General features: G+C 46.2%; 1 protein-coding gene across 1 annotated transcript in view; it reads left to right on the top strand.

Moving 5' to 3' along the window:
* The window catches only part of CHST13 (carbohydrate sulfotransferase 13), a 48242-nt gene extending 36115 nt beyond the window's left edge, over positions 1-12127 (top strand). Inside the window, exons 2-3 of the mRNA XM_083426999.1 lie at positions 3688-3770; positions 8030-12127. Of these exons, the coding sequence (XP_083283125.1) occupies positions 3688-3770; positions 8030-8875 (929 nt within the window). The 3' untranslated portion in view covers positions 8876-12127. The remainder of the gene's footprint in view (positions 1-3687; positions 3771-8029) is intronic.
* Positions 12128-22282: the final 10155 nt, after the last annotated feature.

The raw sequence follows: 22282 nt of genomic DNA, 5'->3' as shown, positions 1-22282 counted from the left end.
TGCGAGCAAAGGCTGCACTTGCTGAGACCGACATTGGAAATTCCCTTTGTGCTTTGAGTTCTGTCTCTTCCCAAGCAAGAGAACTTGGTCTAACGGTACCAAAATCCTGTCAGTTTGGATTAGGTGTGAACATTTCCAATCTAGGACAGGGCAGAGAGAAGACTGAAATGCAGATTAACACTTGGTTCCCCATATCTAGCAAAGCTCTCGTGACAAGCTCTTCCTATCACCCTCGTAACGGTACCTTTGTGGGCATGGGTTGTGGTTACTTGCAACATCGCACTTCTTCAGTAACCTGCCGCTTTCTTCTGACTTTTTGCATCAGCTCACAGATCACTTAGCAACTGCCAATCTTGCATATCGGCACTGCATTTGCCCAAACTGAGTAACTTCCCCTTCTGTCACGTGACAAGCATGTGGTAGGGCTGGTGATATTTCTCTGGATGATTAAATTCTCCCCCTCCCCTGCTGATTTCCACAACCACTGCAAGCTATCAGGTTATTCACCGTGTAAGAATGTGACCAGCTTTACTTTCTCTCCCCTCCCCCCACTTCCCTTAGTATGCTGAGCTGATTTCCCAAGTACTGTACAAAGCAGTATAAGAACATGCATTTACTTGTTTTCTCAAGCCAGGGACAATGGCATTTAGATTAGTGGTCTGTTACTTATGACTTACAGCCTGGAGTTCAAAAGCTTGCTCCCCTTCCCCTAGCATGCTCATCCTGATTCTTCATATTCATGCTTCTACCACAAAAGATCTAGATGTGCTATTTTGAACATGGCGCCTTGAAACCCACCTACTGTGGCGCCTACAGCAGGAGCAGCAGCGCTACAAAGAGATGTTTGGGCCAGTCAGTTCTGTTCTGTGCTGATTTGTTGTTATCCCAGCAGTAGTGAGAATACAGAGCATAGGCCTAGGGTTGGGCATCGTCCTATAAGCCGTGGATGGCTTTGGGGCAAATTCATGGAGGATAAGGCTATCATTGGCAGCTACCAATAATGAAGGGCATGCTTTGATTCCACAGACAGAGGCAGTAATGCTTCTGAGTAGCAGCTGCTGAAAATCACAAGTGGGGAGACTGCTATTGCACTCAGGTGCTGCTTGCAAACTTCCGGCAGGTTGACCACTGTGAGAACAGGACGCTGGATTAGATGGGCCACTGGGCTGATCTGGCAAGTTCTTCCTGTGTTCTTACATTGAGCCTACTACAATAACAAATATTTTCAAGTTCTTATTATGGGGAGCAAAACTAATGAGCATGCCCTTCTTACTTTTTCCCAGAATCCTGGCCCCCTGCCTCAATAGGGTTCTTAGTCATTGCCATGAATGAATGTTTAAAATCTGCCTTGACAGGTTTCTCCTTTTTAATTGGTAAGCCACTGGCAGTGGCGCAGACTCAGAACCTCACACATGAGCAGCTCAGCAGAGTGTGGCAGCTTGGCATGCGTTTGATCAGGCCTCATCCCAGCGCCACAATGGCTTCCCCTTGCTGCAGGCCGAGGGTTCACTGGGTTGAGCAAGCCAGCGACTGTTACTGACAGCCACCGCTTCTTGGGTAATTGCCTGGAGAGTCTAGCCCAGCGGGAAGTGGTCTATCCTTGTGCCCACAGGGGTCTAATTATTTTGCAAGTGACGAGTGAAGGGTTTAGGTACTGTAAATGGGAAGTACTAAATAAGGCAAGCCACAGAATTTTGGTTTCCCTGTCTTACGCCCTGTCTGGACAATGAAAAGCAAAAAGCAAAAAGAAATGCAGTAGAATTAAACAACAAACCAGGATAAAAAGCGCAGCACAGAAAGATAGGGCTGTATGTGGTATGTGGTGTGCTCTGGTCATAGCTATCAACTTACAGATTTGAAAATAAGGGACCAGCAGCCAAAATAAGGGACCTGCAGCCTCACCTGTTCCAGGCACTCCAGTCTTCCTGTCCTCCTGCAGTCTGGTCAAACTCATGCTGGGTAGCTTCGAGAACACTGTCCAAACAACTTTGTAACCAGAGGTTCAACTGAATAGAATCTGAATCACATGCACCACAAGGCCTATGCAGCCTCAACTTAAGATGGCTCCCCGGCCTGGCTTTGCACTGCAAAGTTTGCAGCAGCACGTGCAACAAAATGGTGTCCAGCATTCAAAAAACCCCTCAGCTTGCATTAATTAGCCACACACAAGGCATGCAAGCTCCACCCCCCAGTCGTTCTTAGACTTCTTATTGGGTGAGCAACACAGCCAAGCAACACGGTTGGAAGCTCCCTCCTCCCTGGCTGGCAGGGAGGGAGGGAGAGGAGCTGCTTCCTTTGAAATTTAAGGGACATCATTTGAGGGACATCCATCAATAAGGGACAGCAGCGGGATATGGCGCTGGAATAAGGGACTGTCCCTTCAAATAAGGGACACTTGACAGCTATGGCTCTGGTCCATGGGGTCACGAAGAGTCGGATATGACTAAATAGCAACAACAAATGTGGAATAGCGCTGTGTGAACATTCAGTCATCAGTGCAAGGATTTCTGCTTGTAAAATGGAACATTCTCTTTCCCCCTCCCCTGGACTGTTCTAGGGGTTCTCCCAACCCTCTGGAGCAGGTTTTTGGAGGGGGCAAGGGAGGTGGGGAGGGGACAGAGGGGGCAAAGTCCTGTTGCACAAGTGGATATCTTTGTGCTGATGGGATATCACCCAGAACGTAAAATGCAAATCATAAAAGCGGAATTAAGACATAAAAGCCAACAAGAATTAAAAACAGCAAAGATAAAAATAGGCTAATTTGGGAAGGACTGGAAGAAAAGAAAAGTTTGTAATAAAGGCTGAGAACATCACAATGTTGGGGCTTCCTTCGCTTCTAAGGGAAGAGAATTTCAGAGAACTGGTGCCACAGCACAAACAGCATGTGCCCATTTGTCATGTTTTATTTTGCTTTCTACTGCTAGTATTTTTGCTACTACCGCTTTCTTGTTTTATTTACCATTTAATGTGTCATTGTGTTGATAGCTTCAATCCTTGTTAACAACAACAACAACAACAACCAACAACAACAACAACAATAATTTTATTGTTTATATCCTGCCCATCTGACTGGGTTTCCCCAGCCACTCTGGGCGGCTCCCAGCAAAATATAAAAAATAACAAAATGTCGGACATTAAAAACTTCCCTGAACAGGGCTGCCTTCAGATGTTTTCTAAAAGTTGTGTAATTCTTTATCTCCCTGACATCTGACGGGAGGGCGTTCCAAAGGGATACTTTGAAGGTGCTCTAACAGAAGAGTGGGATTAAACTAGTAAGTGAGAGCCTAATCTTATTTTCTTTAATAATTTTTAGTGGGACGAAAAAGTGAGAAGTGGAGCAAGCGAGACAACCTGTTTATCAGACCTGTTGTGCTTTCCAACTCCATTGGGGAGGTTTTTTTTTTGTCAGGCTTAGGTGTTCATCTTGACCCAGGCATAACAGAGCACATGTGAAAACCATTTCCCAGGCAGAATCTTCTCTTAGATGCCTACCACCCAAGCATCTCAGTCATATACTACAACCAATCGGGTGCCTTCCAGCTGTTTGGACTACAGCCCCTGCCAGCACATGCTGGAGGCCACCAGGTTGGCAAAGGCTGACACTGTGTGTGTGTGTGTTTATATTCATTCATTCATGAAACAGAGCTGCTAGTGGCACTTTTTAAAACTTCCCCCTTTCCTTTCCAGCTGCAGAGGACAGGATTCTGAAGTCCAGTTGGCATGGAAAGTCCGGTCGAAGTCCACTTCAGGCTCTTTACCACGGTGATCAGGTGAGTGAACGCGAAAAGGGAAGGTGGAAGGGCGTGGAGGGAGAGTTGGGGAGTGCTCATTGTGTGTCAAAGTCCAGGCAACACACAACGCCTTCTATGATGCAACTTTGGTGTTACTATCTGCAGAGGAAGATGTGCATTTCTTCTTCTTTTTTTGTTAGGACAACTTTGCACCCAGGCCACAATTTTTTTGACCCATTTTATTCTGCCTCGTTGATAATTACAGAAAGGTGGTGGGCAGAGGAGGTAAATTGCCAGTTTGGTGGTTTTGTGTATCTGGAAAGGGGATTGAGTTGCTCTCATGCCCTGGCCACCCTGCTTTCAAAGCATCCAGCAAGCGAATCAGGAGCAAGTCCTCCCAAAGTCTATCTCCACTGTGAGCATGTTGGCTTTTCCCCCTCTCCAAATAGTTTGCAGAAGTTAGAATCAGTGGCATCAGATGCTTCTGCTGCATAGCTCAGGCTCTTGGGCTGCAAGTATTGTGGGAGGCTTCTGGCAAATATATCTAGATCTAGAAAATTGGGTGGAGTTATTTCTCTCTTAGAGGTTAGACTCAATTGTCACTCCTGGGGAATCTAACCTGCCATCTTTTGCATGTTAAAAGCATGTGCTCTACTGCTGCACAATGACTTTCCCCAAAGGTCCACAGCTGTCCCTGCTGTTGCTCAGAGATTTAGTCTAGCAAGAGATTTATCCCCATAGGTTTATACCCTACAAACAGTGGATGACTTAAGCAATCCTATGTCTGGATTGTACCACTTTAGGTTGCAGGGGGAGGCATGCATGATTTAACAATCCCCTACACTTTTTTTTTTTAAGACCTAATTGCTGGTAACCTTTCCCACTGATGAGGCAGTTACCTATTTGTGGTGATTTTTTTGGTATGTTTGGAGGATCATTAATGGACATTGACCCCCACCAGCAGTTTGACATGGTGCAGTCCAGGTAAAGGTTTTGCCACCTTATCCGATGCCCCTGACTGCTTGGCCACAGACTCCATTTAGCAGTGTGATTTATGCTAGGGGACTGATGCCTGGCAAGGGCAACCTAGGAATAAGGAAGGTAGGAAACTCTCCGCAGTTCAGATACCACAGGATACTCCCTGTGTGTGGCTGTTGGAGCTTGCCAGAATACATTTTATTTTCTCCTCATAAGCACCTACTCTTGCCTTCCTTTTGACAATTAATTTAATGGAAACAGGAGAAAATGAAAGCCAGATAACTGCTCCCATGGCAGCGACGATGACTCCCCAGTGAACCCATATAGGAAACGGAACGGCTGCTTTTCAGTGTTATAACGTTTCTGCCTTAATGTCTCAACTGTGTTTTTAAAGAGGAGCCATTGAAAGCGCACAACATTCTATAACTTTTAACCCTTGTGTTACCCAAAAGCCGCCTGGCCCTTGTGAAACGGGGTGAGCAAATGGCCCCTGACATAGTCAATAACCATAGTTTCCTATCTAAGATGTGCCCCAGCTCTGGGAGATGTGAGTTCAAATCCTGGGTCAGCTTATGAACATAAGAGCCCTGCTGAACCAGGCCAAAGGCCTCTCTCTAGTTCAGCGTCCTGATTCCTGCAGAGGCTGGCCAGCGAGGACTCTTGGGAAGCCCTCTAGCAGGACCAGGAGCAGCACTAGAAATAGTCCTCTCCCAGAAGCTGGTATTGGGAATAATGCTGCCTCTGTTCCTGGAGTAGCCACTGGTAGTCTTATTCCCTGTGAGTCTGCTGTCTTTCTTTTCAAGTCACTGTGTCTGAGCATTGGTCTTACTCCCCATCTTGGAAGTGACCACAATCAGATCCAATTTTGCTAGATGGCCAAAACAATAAGGTGTGATGTGCCTGCTCCACCCATCTCTCTGTCTGGCATTAAGAGAGTGGGTTGGGTTGTTTTTTTAATGTTATCCCTCTTCCTTTTGAAGAGCGTGAACAAGTCTTATTTGGCCTGGCAGATGCCAACGGGTGAGTGAGAAATTGAGGCAGGCATGGTAGGTTGAGTAAGCAGGCTCCTGGGCTGTGATCTAACAGTGCCTGACAGCTGTCAGGAACCCTCAGAAGACAAATGTGAAGGAAGCAAAAGGTCTACCTACGCGTTGCACAGCCCCTCCTAGGAAGAAAATGCTGTTGCTACGTAGTGGGAGCCTTACTTGAAAAGGTTTTGTGTTGTGTAGGCCAGATTGTGGTTTCAGAGCCATATGCTTTTTAGTAGAAGCTCCTTGCTTAAAGCTAGGAATGCTTTTCTGGGCGCAAGACAAAGAATCTGCTTAATTGTGTAACAAAATGCAGAATGCGCCCTTCGCAAATGTCCAAGATTTATCTCATGCACAGAGCTTTAAGCCCTCTGTGGGATGGCGTAGCTGATTCCCCCCTCCCCCAGAGAATATTTTGCGTACGGGGATCTTCAAAAGCAGGCCTTTGGCACGACATCAGAACTTGTGTGACGGTGGAAGGAGCAACCGAAGGAATAAATGCAACGGAGCCCACAGCTGCAGTTCACGTGCTGAAACGAGAGCTTTCTGCCTTTAATGAAATAGGAGGGAGAGAATCAGGGCAGACTCCTTCAATAAATTAATGTTGCCTTGTGTTTCTTTAAAAAAAAGAGAGGGGGAGACAATGGTGGGCATAAGTGTAGAAGAAAGCAAGAGGAACACACATGCATACCTTCCAAGTCATGAATCCAGTTCTTGAACTTGTTCAGAGTAGCAAGCCCCGGGGCATCACCATGACCTTGGAGTGGCCTGACCTGACCCCTTCCTAACAGATGGCTTGCACAGGAAAGAACCGCAATAAGGAGCAGGGAGGCTGGGATGTTTGAATGGCCCAAGGCAGTCTCTGCTCACGTCATCCTGTCCCAGAGTTAACTTTGCCCTGCCAAGAGCACTTGGCCAGGCCTTTCATGAAGGAAGCTTTGATGCTCCCTTTTCCTTTGCCTTCAGACAGTGATGACTTGACACACTTTAACAGCACCTTCCTCCTCCTTCTGCAACTCTCTTGTACACACAGCCAGGTTAGATCCCCCCTTTCCAAACGCGCCAGCTGGCATTTTAAATCTTGTGGCATTTAGTTATCACCCAAACAAATTAGCAGATGTACAAGGAGAGAATACAAACAAATGACACCCTCCCCCCTCCTTGTGATTCAGGTTGCTAAAAGCTCTGAAGGGGTCGTAAGGAGCCTCGTATCATGTGGGCACATCTACATTACAAAGCTATATCAGGGTTGTTGTTTTTTTAAAAAATGGATGTATCCCCCACCTGTTAAAAAGCATGTGTGTGTGTAAACGTAATTAGACACACACACAGTAAAAATATCTACAACAATAAAAACATTACAGGGCATATAGATAAAACAGTACAACTGTGAGGATTTATAAAAATGAGTTAGAATATGCAGACTTTAAAAAATATAGGCTATACCAGTTGACCTCCCAAATAATTCTGGGAATTGCAGTTAGGTGAGGGTGCTGCACATTCTTGGTGGCTACAGACTTCTCTAGGGTATAAATATTCTTTATGTGAATGCCTTTTTTCATTGCAGCAACATAGTTGAGGTAAAGGTAAAGGACCCCCCGATGGTTAAGTCCAGTCAAAGGTGACTATGGGTTTGCGGTGCTCATCTTGCTTTCAGGCTGAAGGAGCCGGCATTTGTTCACAGACAGCTTTCCAGGTCATGTGGCCAGCATGACTAAACTGCTTCTGGTGCAGCGGAACACTGTGACAAAAGCCAGAGCACATGGAAATGCCATTTACCTTCCCACCGCAGCTTCACCTATTTATCTACTTGCACTGGTGTGCTTTCAAACTGCTAGGTGGGAAGAAGCTGGGACAGAGCAACGGGAGCTCACCCTGTCACAAGGATTTGAACCACTCACCTTCCAATCAGCAAGCCCAAGAGGCTCAGTGGTATAGACCACAGCGCCACCATAGTTGAACCCCACCCCTAGAATTGTAGAGTTGGCAGAAACCCTGAGGATCATCTAGTCCAGTGCCCTGCAATGCAGGAATAAACTGTCCCTCCTTACTCTTTTGCCAACTCTGTTGCCAGCCAGAGAAGAGGTAGGTGCGGGGTTTTTTTGAAGGGAAGTTGTCCCACTAGCAGGTGATCTCCTGACAACTGCCTTAGAAAGGCCTCCCGATTCTTTATCTTCTGGACAGGTAGGTGTTTGTTTCCCTGAGCAGAGAAAAGGTTGGGATCTGACCAAATGCACTTTACCAGCCAAGTGTACAGTGACTCTTTCCACCTCCCCCCTTCTGTCTCCTCAGTTTGAGCAGTCCTCCCTGCAGGCGACGCACCAGCGCAGGCGGGACCTGCTGAACAAGGTGTGCAACCGTTACACGCGCAAGCGGCGCCTCCTCACTCCTGACGACTTGCGCCACCTGGTGGTTGACGATGTTCACGGGCTGCTGTACTGCTACGTCCCCAAGGTGGCTTGCACTAACTGGAAACGGGTCATGATGGTCTTGACTGGGCAGGGCAAGTACCAGGACCCGTTGGAAATCCCAGCCAATGAGGCGCACGTGGCTTCCAACCTGCACACTCTCTCCGAGTACAGCATCCCCGAAATCAACTACCGCCTGCGCAACTACCTCAAGTTCATCTTTGTGCGGGAGCCTCTGGAGCGGCTGGTCTCTGCCTACCGCAACAAGTTCACCCGCAGCTACAACACAGCTTTCCACAAGCGCTACGGGACCAAGATAATCCGGCGGCATCGCCAGGACCCCAGCGACGAGGCCCTGGAGCACGGCCATGACGTGCGCTTCGAGGAGTTTGTGTACTACCTGCTGGATCCACAGACTCAGCGCGAAGAGCCTTTCAATGAGCACTGGGAGCGAGTGCACTCCCTCTGCCACCCCTGTATCATCCACTACGACGTGGTAGGCAAGTACGAGACATTGGCCAAGGACTCCAATTACATCCTGCGACTGGTTGGGGCTGACGCAGGCGTCAAGTTCCCCTCCTCCTCCAAGACCACCAGGACCAACGACGACATGACGGCTAAGTTCTTCCAGAACATCAGCCCCTTTTACCAAAGGAGGTTATTTAATTTATACAAAATGGATTACTTGCTCTTCAACTACTCCATCCCGACTTACTTGCGCACCCGATGAGGTGGTGACCAAGCAGCCGGGCCTCCCTTTGCCTTTCCTGGTTTCTGCTGTCAGCCAGTGAACATAAGATAGGAGATAACCTTTCCCCTCTTGTTGTGATGGTCAATCCATTGGGATTCCAGTTTGTCCATATTGCAGCCACTGTTCCTGTCTCTTCCTTTCCCTTATTTCAGTTAAAGAAATCTACTGTTGTTTGGTTATCCTTCCTCAGCCAAAGAGAATTTTTCCAGGAGAACACAGGAATTGTGGCCTTTTTTTCTTTTGGTAAGGAGATTGGAGAATCAACCTGGAGCAATCAGAGAAGCAATAAAACATGATATGCATTTTATGTGTTGTTTAATATTCCCCCAAAGCCTCTCTCTCTCTCCTCATAGATTGAAGAAGCAGGGGGTGTGAGCCAAAAGTGTCTTATTGTGAACAATGTCTTAGTGTGAACTAGAATTTTTCTGTGAGACAAAGCCTTATTTCATGTCCCCTCCTCGCTCTTTCTCTCTCAACCAGTGTTGGATATGACTGAGCACTTACTGCACACAAAGCCCACCAAGTTATACTCCCAAGCAAATTCCATTTATATGAATAGACATTGCACTGGGGCAGTGCTGCTTAATAGATTGTCCGTTGGAGTAGGGCGGGGTGTGCACACATATTTACATATATGAATGGCCTGAACCAAAGCAGAAATGAATGCCTTTCTTCAATCCTTAAAAACAAAACAAAACAATGTCAACATGCAGTCATTGCATGAAGGAATTGCTGTGGCTTTCTCTCTTTATGTGCATAACTCAGGAGTAGCCAACGTGATACCTTCTATATATTGTGGACGACAACTCCCATCAGCCCCAACCAGCATGGCCAACAGCCAAGGATGATGGGAGTTGCAGTCCAAAACATCTGACAGGCACCAGATAGGCTACCCTTGGTCTAGCTCACCATGGGCCTAACCAATTTAAGCTCCAGGAACAGGTTCTTTAATCTGTGAAAAATGGGTGGAGATGGAGACAGAGTTGGGAACACCCTTGGGATTAGAAGGCTAGCAATGTTTCGTTTTACCAGTCTGAGGGAAAATGTACCTTGAATTAGAATTGAGCTTTTTGATCTGGTTCACACAACCCAGTAAGCCAAACTATGGCTTATGGAGGACCACATGGGGATCTGGGTTCCCAGAGAGGAGCTTGCCACTGCTTTGTTCTCCCACCCTCGGTCATTTTTGCTCCTGCATTGTGCTAAGCCAAGGTGCCGTCTGGACCAGAGCTTGTACCTAAGTGATGTCTCACTCACTATGAGTTGTAACCGAGAGCGAGCCTTTGGTTTCTCATGTGTGAACCAGGCCTTTGTGCCCCACACCATTTACTGTCCCACCAGGTCTGGCTCCATAAAAGGGATCCTGCCCACCCCACGGACCTCTCTTGGCAAGTGTAGCATGTAGAACATGCCTTGTAGGACTAGTCAGTTTCCATCCATCTTTCTCTCATGCGATTTCCAGAGGAGGGAGATAATGTCCCTGGGAAGATGGTTGCCATCTTCTCTCTAGGAAAGCCTGCATCCTCTTTACCAAGCATTATTCTTAGGAGGGAAAGAAGTGTATATTTTTAGCAGTGGCCTTCACCTCAGAGCTAGCCACTCTCTAAGCCTGAAACAAAGGAGAGGATGTAGGGCTGTAACTCTGAGGTGGGGCAGGCAGCATTCTGTATTTAGCTGCTGAGCTGTGGGCTGCTAATTGCAGCTCCAGAATAAATACAATCCCTGTGCCCTGTAAATTAGAGGTGTCTGGAATGTTCAGAGCAAAAGCTGGACTGGAAGTGGGAAATAACCCCCCCCCTTCCCTTCCAAACCCCCAACCATGCTTTTAAAAATGTTGCTTATAGTTCTTCACAACCCTTTTGTTCCACCCTCTCTTGCGCCTTCAGTGCCATTGTTTTCCTGCTTTCCCAGCCCCAATATGGGGATCACATATTGACCCCTATGAGGTCACAATGCCATATAGCCAAGTGACATCATGACACATACTTGGAGTGGGAGCTGTGCTTCTTTTGCTGACCCTGAGAGAGGGCAACTGCTTTCTCCTTTGTTTCCAGTCCTCCCGGGAAATTCAAACAGAAGAGGAGTACTTTCCCTAAGGGAAACACTTTTACAAAAGGCACTTACCCTTCATGCCAACCTCACTACATATATTTATTTATTGCCTTGTTAGGGTAATGTCTCGACTGTTTTTCCCCATAGAATAGGCATGGGCAACCTGTGTTCCTCCAGATGATGTTGTGACTCCCATCAGCCCAAACCAGCATAGCCAATAGTCAGGAATAATAGTCCATTGGAACTGTAGTCCAATGATATCTGGAGGACCACAGGTTTTCATGCATGGCCTAGGACAAGAGTGTAACAAAGTGTGTGTGTCCCCATGTTTGTGTCCTTTAATTGGAAGAGGGGATTTCTCCTTCCAAGTGGTCCATCTCTGCTTGGCACTTCCCTCAGCTCCTTTCTTTATTCTCGTACCTCTGATTCACACTCTACACATTCAAAAGCATTTTTAAACCTCCCAACTCTTGTACAGAGAAAATGAAAGGGCTGAATGCTGAAACTTGGAGCCTCCCCTGCCTTTGGGGGATATGAGGCTCCCTCATTTGTGTTTTTGCAAGTTGTGCCTCAGCTGGGCGAAGGTGCCATTCTGTGTGAAGGGATGGTGGATTTGGAAAGAGTTGGCGCCCTTAAAATTCTCCTTATCAGCTGGATTTGGTTCAGGAAGAGTTTGGACAGAGAGCAGTGTTCATTGATTAGGGGTGGCCTGCTCTGTACAAATCCTACACCCAGAAAGACTTGCCTTACATTAAGATTGGATAATATTAAGACTGAATGCACCGTTTGCCGTAGACTGGTTTGCATATTGATCATTGCTCCCCCCCAAAAAAAAGCTGCCTTCGTTTCATGGGCCAAGTCAATCCTCCAGCATATCCATTTTTATTTTGCTGCAAAGCACTTTGAAATCCCAAAGAACTTGAATGCACTCTAGAAGTGGGAAGGTAGGAAACCTTATTCAGTGATGACATGGGTTTTGGAGGGGAAGAACATGTTTGGAGTGGTAGAGATATTGCCTAGATATGGACATGAGAGAGAGAGAGAGAGAGAGAGAGAGAGAAATTTCACTTGTAAGCCATGGTCAGTCTGCCTAGCTTTGGAGCATTTGTACTTGAAGAGACAATCAGTTCAGTCCAAATGGACAGTTTTGCTTCAATTAAAGCAGCATTTTTGTCTCTACCATGTTACCCTTGTCTTTGTCTTTGTGCATAACGCATCATCTCTGTTAACTAACTGTGCTGATAAAGAGGATGCCTGTGCTGCAGGCCTGGATCTGGTGACTTGGGCAAAGAGATGGTCCATCTGGGGCTCTCGAGATGACAGCTTCAGCCTGCCACAGCCAGCATGGCCAAATGGTCAGGAGAGCTGGGAGCTGCCATTTGCCAACATCTGGGCTGTCCTTACTGTTCTGAGTGGGCTTGGGGTAAAGTAGCCATTTGGAATTGCTCCCTACAAACTGAATCGGGTTATGCAATAGCCTAAAAGTGTGCTTCATATTATTAAAACCTGGTCATATATGCCCCTGTGACTTCTCTGTTTGTATGCAAACTTTCCATACAAGAGTGCAAGCCTCTTGAGACTGGTTGCACCTAGAATCAACATAGAGCTGTGGGGACACCTCGAGGCCGATTGGGTGAACTACAACCATTTAAACTGAATGCGATACTCTTCTTGCACCTTGACATGCATGCCGTTGTTTCTGTGGAGCAATTGCAGGTCTGTTATCCTCTGCATTCTCCTGCTTTTTTAGATGGGTAATTCTGATGCCATTCCAAGTTAAGAAGTCCCAAAACAGCAGGAGGGGAGAGTGCTGTTGTGCTCACGTCCTTCTTGCTTGGCAGGGGGTTGGACTCAATGGCCCTTGCGGTCTCTTCCAACTCTATGATTCTATGATTCTGCCGGAACTTGGTTGGCCACTGTGAGAATAGGATGCTATACTAGATGACCTCTGACCTCATCCAGCAGCCCCTTCTTGTGTTCTTTCTGCTTAGGAAATTGACTCAGAGATGGTTATTGAGAGACTGCATAGTAACCAACTTCGGGAAGGGAACTTTATAGGGTGCTTGCTATATTTTCTTTTAAAAAAGAAGAATTTAGAAAGATACTGTCTCAGCACCATTGGGCCTTATGGCATAGACAATGGATAGGGAATCTGTTATTGGACTTCCAATTCTCACAAGCTCCTAGCAGGCTGGCTGATGGCCAGGCGATGGGATAGTTGTACAGTGGTACCTCGGGTTACATACGCTTCAGGTTACAGACTCCGCTAACCCATAAATAGTGCTTCAGGTTAAGAACTTTGCTTCAGGATGAGAACAGAAATTGTGCTCTGGCGGCGCGGCAGCAGCAGGAGGCCCCATTAGCTTAAGTGGTGCTTCAGGTTAAGAACAGTTTCAGGTTAAGAACAGACCTCCGGAATGAATTAAGTGCTTAACCTGAGGTACCACTGTACTCCAAACAACATCTTGGGGGAGGAGGTACTGGTTTCCCCTCCATGACACAGTTTTACTTTCAACACAGCAGGTCTAGGCACTATTATATAACAGGGCAAGCCAATTAGGGTTCACGCCCTAACACCTTCATTGTTCTGCTACCCCTGAATTCTGGAATAGCAGGCAGAAATTGCATTTCCTTTTAGCAGCTTTTGTGTTCACAGAGCAAAACAAATTTTCAGTTGAAGCAATTTACTGTAGGATATACCTCCCCACTTAAATATTCCACAGTATGTTTTTTGGTGACAGAATGGGCAGGAGAGAACTGGCTAGCAAATATTTCAATATGAACTTTGGACCAGTGTTTCAGTATGAACAATGAGTTGACTCTGCCTGTCACTGGCTCTTCCTACCGTTGATCTCCCATCCCATCCCTGATCCAATGGGCGCTAGCCACCACTGCTAGAAGGATCCGTGTGCCTTTAACAGGCGAGCGGCAGGCAGCAATCCAACAGATGCAGCTTTCCTTCCCAGCATGAAGATGTGGTGACAGGAGCTGATGGATGAGGCTTGCAGCTGTGGTTCTAAAGAGAAGCATGTGTGGATCTGTTGGATGAAAAAATAAATGATTTGTTTCAGGTGGGGGGGGGGCGGGGGAGTCAGCTGGCTGTCCTACGAAAGCCTGCAGTCTACCAAGAAGAAAAACTTGGTTTTGTCAGAAGTTCCACAGCTGCTGTGACCTGAAGCCTCATGTGGGTCTTTGAAGTTAATTAAGGGATCTGCTTCTACATGTTGGCTCTTCCTGGGTATGGCTGCCCTCCTGGTGCATCGGAGCAGATTGCAGAATTCATCCCCCACCCTCTCCGCCCACCCGCCTTGCCGTGCGTCATGGGCTGAATGATGGCACTTGTCCTCTTTGTCTCTCGCATTTGGTGCAGAACCAGCGAGGCCATTTATCACCCCTCTTCTGCTGAAAAGTCTGAATAATCTTATGTGGATTCAATCTTTGTCAATTAGATTAGAGAACATTGCATAAAACGGATTTAAATCTGCTCTCTTCCCTGGCTGCATTAATCAATAAGCTGCCACCAAACGGCCACGCTTTTCTCTCGCTTGCTCTGCGGCAGGATGTGTGCCTGCCCTCTAAAGAGCTCTTGGAAAGGGGCCTTAATCATTTCTTTGCAACATAACGCCAAAGGTTTTGACTTGGTAATAAATCTTCGTTATCCCCCACTAAGATTTTTGTTTAAAAAACAACAACAACCCAACCCTGACCCAATTGCTGCAAGATGGAGAAAAGTCTGCAGGTCCAAGCTAACCCCCTTTTCGGAATAGTCTATGTAGAAAGAAAATGTCTGGCTGTCATTTCCAAGGAGAGCAGGCCGGCTCCGGTTAGCACTACTTCCCACGCAAACCACAACTCTTCCCTGCAAAGGCCCATAGCTCAGTGTTAGAGCATCTGCTTCAAGTGCAGAAGGTCCCAGGTTCAATCCCCAGGTGGGGCTAGGAGGATTCCTTGCCTCAGCCCCTAGAAAACCGCTGGCAGTAAGTGTAGACAGTACTGAGGTAGATGGACCAATGACCTGACTCAGTCTTAGGCAGCTCCCTATGTTCTCACTTTGGCGAGAATCGCAGAAGGCACCATTGGCCAGTGTCCACACAGCAGCCCTTAAAGACATGGGCCCAACCCACACCCCCTGCCCAGCCAACTGATCAATGCTTGTGTGGGGAGGAATCTCCAATCAAAAAGAGCAAAGTGTGAGCCAACTGATGGTCAACTTAGTGGAACATTTACTAGGAGGAAGCTTTAACCCTGCTTAAACATGTCTGCTACAGTGCTCGTGCCATTGTGGAATTGCTGCTTCCTCATCAGAGTCCACACTGCAATGAATAATTATAATAATAATAAATAATTTACAGTGGTACCTCAGTTTACAAACACCTCGGGTTACAGACACTTTGGGTTACATACTCCGCTAACCCAGAAGTAGTACCTCGGGTTAAGAAATCGCATGCCGAAGGCGCGGCGGCAGCAGGAGGCCCCATTAGCTAAAGTGGTACCTCAGGTTAAGATCAGTTTCAGGTTAAGAATGAACCTCTGGAATGAATTAAATTCGTAACCCGAGGTACCACTGTATTACTTATACCCCGCCCATCTGGCAAGACCTCCCCAGCCACTCTGGGTGACTCCCAACAGAATATTAAAAACATGATAAAACATCAAACTTTAAAAACTTTCCTAAACAGGGCTGCCTTCAGATGTTTTCTAAAAGTCTGATAGTTCTTTATTTCCTTGACATCTGATGGGAGGGTGTTCCACAGGGTGGGCGCCACCACTGAGAAGGCTCTCTGCCTGGTTCCCTGTAACTTGGCTTCTCGTATTTTGGGAACCGCCAGAAGGCCCTCAGGGCTGGACCTCAGTGTCCGGGCTGAACGATGCAAGGCCACATTCCTTGGGTCACCTCCAAGGCTGTCGCCTATGACAACAGTCACTGGATGTTGCCCTTTAAATCTTAAATCTTCCCCATTCCCTCCCTGGTTCTGTTGTCTTCTTCCTTCTCTCACCTGCTGTGGGATGCAGCTGGAGTTCCACTTGCTGCCGCCACAGGTGAGTGTGGGCTGGGTGATAGGAATGCAGCAGGAACAGATTGAAGGAGCCTCTGCTGCCCTTTCTCTGCCTGCATTTGGAAAGGAAAGGCTGGTGTTCAGGATACAAGACGGCAACCCTAGTGGCAAAAGGTAGTGCAATTATTTCCCATCCTAGCAGCAGAGACCCTGACTGAGTCAAGGTACCACACGGCTGGGGTTTCCCATCACACTTTCGAGTGGTAGAAGCCACTTGGGAATTTGTGGGTAGGCATAAACTGTTGACAGAACCGTTAACTGGATTTAGCTTGGTGCTTCTGAGCTGTGTGGAAAGAAGACCTATAGGAGCGTATCCAGTGAATAGCCACTGTTGTGAGTTTGTTGGGCATAATTTGCTAAAAAGGTGCACCTACTGTACGTGTGTGTGTGTGTGTTGACCCCGGACAGGTTTCAATGTGCCACTGTGATCCATGGGCTGAAATAGGTTACCTAATGCTGGATTCGTGCATATGAGGTAAAATTAAAAAATAAATAAATGCACCCTCATCAACAAGAATGCACTGCTGACTCTATCCAATTGGCTCCTAGTGTTACAGAGGGGGGAAATGGAGCTTCCTTCCATGCAAAATAAGCAACAGCTGAATTCTTTCTCTTGACTGTTGAATACATTTCTTAAATCGCTTAGAATTTTCATAAACAGCACCTCTGCCTGCTTGCTTAAAAAACATTGTGTTTTGTGCCAGACCAGGAGTATGTTTGTTTGTTTGTTTGAGTGTGTGTGTGTGTGTGTGTGTGTGAAATGCCCAAATACCGAAGTCTCCTTTCAGAGTTTGGTGTTAAATAACACAGCTTTGACTGTTTACCAGGTAGAGGAATGAGGCAAATACTGTTCTGGGGCACCCGGGGGATTTTTAAAGGAGGTTATTCAAATCTGACAGTGTTGACCTGTTGGCATTTTGCTTGCTCCGCGTTAGAGAACGTTTGCATCTCTGTCAAATTGTTGCTGCTGGAAAACTACTGGCTGATGCCTGCAGAGTGGTTCTCTGTGGTGGGGAATAAGAAGTGCATCTTTTGTCATTTGGGTAGCCCAGATTTTTGCAGTCAGGGGTGGGCACCACTCCAAGCTTTATCAGGAGAAACATTTCTGGCTACTTCCAGTTGTGGCTCCTATTAATGGTTCCATCCAGTGCTTTTTTCTGGGGGGACGCAGGGGTACACATACCCCTGAACATTTTGTGAATCAAATGGGAGAAGAAACTTTTTTTTAAATAAAAAATAGTTTCTTCTCTAGAACGGTGAATCGTCAGTTCTGCTGATACCCCTGATGGCGGCCTCATTTCCTATCATGGTGTTTCTTGAGTCTCAGACGGAAGCGAGCGTTTAATGTGTGAAGTAGGAGTTGGAATCTAGCACGGTGAATGGTTAATTTTGTTATTACCACCTCCGATGGCAGCTTCATTTCCTTTCCCGGTGTAATGCATGTTCTTTGTACTTTTGTCCATTTACTGTATTTATTTTTCCTAATTTGAACCATAAAATGGTGATTTTCTTGAGTCAAAATGAAAGTACTCCTAAACATTTTGATTTTTTTTAGAAAAAAAAAAATACAGTGTCATGGAAGACCCAGTACTACCTACCACCTTGTACTGGCTCCACTCCAAATTCCAGGAAGCGAGGCAGAACAGAGTCTTAGTTAGCAGCTTGGGGTGGCAACTCTCAATTCTACACCCCTCACACACACTTTAAAAAAGTGATAGTCTTTACTCACTTCACTTCTTTTCCATGTTTGAAGGGTAGTTAATGGGAGGCGGAGCCTACTTGTTCTGGGATGGACAGAAAGATTGTTCATGGGTGATATAAGTCAGAGTTAACACATTCTTTAAGTGCTGCATGTTGTTATTTATACTGTATGATTTTGGTGTTCCAGCTATTGATTTCCCTGTTATTTTTCTTTACATCCTACTGTCATTGTGGAAAGAATTGCTTTCTTAAACTGGGTGTTTGATACTTACAGGCAAAGAGCCTGTTGTGTTGCTTGGTTGAGAGGGAAATTGTTCCTTTCTTGCCAGAGGTAGTGAGAGGTTTTGTGCTGTTCTTTGTATATAAGACATTGCAAATGAAGAATAATGGGACTCCTGCCGTCCTTTGTTTCTCAAGATGGATGTGAGACAACAGTGATAATATCATGGACTGAAGACAGATAGTGATATTTAAGAAAAGATTCCCCTCTGTACCCTATCATGCCTTGATCACAGTCCTGCTAGCCGTATGCTGCCGTGCAGCTTATCAGTGAAGCATGAACATGTGAGATCATCTGAGATCCGCAGGAACATGAAAGCTAGTAAAATCCTGGAAATAGGTTACAAGTGGGCCAGGTGGATTTTATCTGCAGAAACCTGCCGTGTACAGAAAAGGCACTGAGATTTGGCCCTGAAATTCTCTGTGGGACTTTTGTGTATCTGCCTTGTGATGAGACGGTTCCCATCTCTCTACTAGAGAACGCAAAGATTGGGATGTGTGGGCCTCCTGGCAATATTTTTTTTAAAAAAGGTTTACTAGACAAACAACCTTAAATATGTGCCTTTGAAATCCCCTTTTATTGAAACTTATTTCCTCCTGTTGCATCATATCTCTTGAGGATGGGATGAGGGGGTGGGCATTAGTGTATGCCCTAGATGTTTGTCCTTGTTGCACAGAAGTGAAGATGGCGTACAGCTTAGCACTATAGCAGGTGTTTCAGGCTTGTGTTTCACAGAGAATGCCACCTAAGGCTAGTGCTATTTCTTTCCTTTCAGAAATGGGTATTCAGAGGCATATTTTGGTGTGGCTCCCTCCCTGCAAAACATCCACATAATTCAAAAGGGAAAAACGTTAGCTGAAACAGATGGGTCTTGTTTACTTTTCACAAATAAATGCACAGCAGGTTTGATGAGGCCTTGCCCACAGCTAATACCATCACCAAAGTGAGTTGGGTAACACCATTAACCTTCGCCCTAAAATATCGTGTTTTGCAAACTGAGGGCTTGTCCACCCATGCCTAGAAAGCACAGGTCTGAGAGGTTTTCTGCTTGCCCCATGCTTTCTAGCCATGGGTCTGAGAGGTTTTGCGTCTGCCCTGCAGCTTTCCCTGAGAAAACACACTCTTTGCTGCTGAATTGGACCAAACAGCAATCCACGGAAAACAATCATTTGGTCTGATTCAGTGGTGAATAGTGTTTCCCCCAGGGAAAATAGTTGGGCAAATAGAGGTGTAGGCAAGCCCTAAATAATTAGAGCAGTATGTGTTAGGGACGCGGGTGGCGCTGTGGGTAAAAGCCTCAGCACCTAGGGCTTGCTGATCGAAAGGTCGGCGGTTCGAATCCCCGCAGCGGGGTGCGCTCCCGTCCTTCGGTCCCAGCGCCTGCCAACCTAGCAGTTCGAAAGCACTCCCAGGTGCAAGTAGATAAATAGGGACCGCTTACTAACGGGAAGGTAAACGGCGTTTCCGTGTGCGGCTCTGGCTCACCAGAGCAGCGATGTCACGCTGGCCACGTGACCCGGAAGTGTCTTCGGACAGCGCTGGCCCCCGGCCTCTTTGAGTGAGATGGGCGCACAACCCTAGAGTCTGTCAAGACTGGCCCGTACGGGCAGGGGTACCTTTACCTTTATGTGTTTGTTTGTTTGTCAGTGAGTGATTTTGTATTATTTTACAAAATTTTGTGTCATGCTTGGCTTACCAAGATGAGGCACTATTTTTTAATTTTTAAAATTTGCCTACTTTTCAGAAGAAATTCAAGGCAGCTAATGCTACAGTGCTGGGGGAGACACTGATCTGCATTTCTCTTGAGTTGCAGCCTAGGTGGCTAGCTATCATGTGCTCTGCAGTGCTTCTGTTCCTCTAGGATGCCATAAAGTACTCAAGAAAAGGAAGGAAAAAATAGCTACTATGACAGAGTATAGTGAGTGCTTTAAAATATGAAAGGGTAGATATTTTTTCCAGATCTCTTTGTTTCATCTTGTAGCAATAAGCATCATCATCAGAACTGCAGAATAAACAAACTCTTACTTCTTGCAGCAGGCAGAGAAACGGGCTTCTTTATGGCTAGTTAGAAAACACAACTGAAACTGAAAAGCAGGGCAAATGAAAGTCCAAGGTGTGAAGTTTAACTCCAGCCCATAATGCAAAGTTCTAATATTGAACTCTTCAAGGATCGTGCTACTATACAGCCTGGTTCCCCCCACCCCACCAGATCATCTAAGTAATTATAGGGTGACTCTGATAATGAAAAATCCACCCACAGCCAGGGAAAGTCCTGGATAAGCAGTCTGGGGATGTGGAGCAGGGACAGATGAGGCTCTTGCTGTGCATTCGCCCTGCTTTATTCACTGAATTTTTCAGAGGGCCCTATTCTTTAAAAAGCTCTCATCATTATTTTAATGGAGATTGTTATCGTCTACCATATCAAAAATCACAAACCATTCCCTGCCCAAAAAATATCTAAAAATATCTGGGTGGAGGAAGCACGGTAATAGGAGTTGGTGGGTCATAGCATCAGGTGCAATGTCAACCAGGACTGGAGAAAAGGGGTTTAAGGTCCTTTTTCTCAGTGGGAAATAGGAACCACCACTTAAAAGCCTATGCTCTAGATCAGGCATAGGCAAACTCAGCCCTCCAGATGTTTTGGGACTACAACTCCCATCATCCCTACCTAACAGGTCAGGGACGATGGGAATTGTAGTCCCAAAACATCTGGAGGGCTAAGTTTGCCTATGCCTGCTCTAGATGGGCCTACATTAGGGATGGAAAACCTGTGACCCTCTAGTTGTGCAACCACAACTCACACCATTCCTTACCACTGACTGGGCTGATGGGATTTGGAGTTTAACAGCATCTTGAGGGCCACAGATTCCCCATCCTTGGCCTAGATCATCCACTGGGTTGTTCTCTGTGTCACATGAGTTGCGTCTTTTTATTTGTTATTCGCCTCTCCTGTCCAAGAGCCCCATTCAAGTGAATATGAATTGTACAAGAGCCCAGCTGAGCTGAGACATGGATGGATATTTTCCCTGAGCCGGGTCCAAGGCGGAAACAAGCCCTGCAGTAGGTCTGGATGAGAAAACTCTTTTTTTTCCCCTCCACTAAAAAGGGGACAATTTCTTGTTACGACTCCAGGGGAATGAACAGTTCGAGCCCTAGTTTGAGTGACAAAGTGGGGTCGGTGAAATTAAAAGCAGATCCTGTAGTAGGAGCAGCAGCAGCAGCAGCGATACACAGCACTGTCAAAAAGACAGAAGTCCTAAAGTAGTGAAACTGTTGGGTCACACTGGCTAACCAAGCAGGCAGATGGCTTGAACTGCCACCACACCCCCCCTACGGGGGGGGGGGGTCTTTTCCCTCCAGGCCTTCTTTAGGAATGCCTTTTTTTCTTCGCACCATGCCTCAATTCTTTCCAAAAGGAATAAGCCAGTTTTAAGATTATATAAAGCATTGTGCAACTTATTATGCCTTCTCACCACCTTCTTTCAATTACTGGGAGCTTTACTCCAGCTTTAGAGCAAGGAACCATTCTTCCTCGGTGGACCACAAGAGTTGCGGCACATCTGGGTTTGTGGCTGAATACAGCTGGAACCAAGTAATTCTGCCTTCGTCCACAAAGGGATGCAGATGTTTTGTTCACATGCTGAAAGAGCTCATTCATTATATTTTTTTATGAAGATGACTTGCGAGAGGGGAGATCCAAGTAGTTTGGGGTCAGGATACCTGAAGGATATCCCATATATACTTTCCCAGTCCTGCCAAGTCAGGTGAGGCATGTGAATACTAGGGAGAGGGCTTTTTTGCTGGTGGCACCTGTTGTGAAATGCTTTCCCATAGACTCTTGTCATAAATATATTTTTGGTGCCAGGGTATATATTTTTTTAACCTCTTCCAGGCTAATAATTGAAATTTACTGTTTCCTTAGAATACTTTGGTCCCCACCCCAACCCCTCCACTGAGCTTTAGCTTTTCATTATTGTTTTCAGTGATTTTATGTTTTGTGCTACCATTATTGTTGAGATATTAGCTTTTTCTGTTTATTGCTTTTGCTTGCTTGTTTTATTTTCATTTTCAATTTGTGAACTGACCAGAAGTCACAATGGATTGGATGTCTTGGTCTTCAAACATATACTTCGAGGTTTTACTTGCATAATTTTCCATGGCTAAAATGTGGTAACCAAACTTATATCCTTCATTTGGAAGGGAAGGCTTCCTCATCTATACCTGAAGCAGGTATATCCCATATATACTGTCCAGTCCTGGACCAGGACCCACAAGGAAACTCTCAAAACATGAACT

Source organism: Podarcis tiliguerta (assembly GCF_965153285.1).
Source record: "Podarcis tiliguerta genome assembly, chromosome: 2".
Taxonomy (NCBI): Eukaryota; Metazoa; Chordata; class Lepidosauria; order Squamata; family Lacertidae; genus Podarcis; species Podarcis tiliguerta.
The sequence above is the reverse complement of the archived record's forward strand: the minus strand, read 5'-3'. Positions and strand labels throughout refer to the sequence as shown.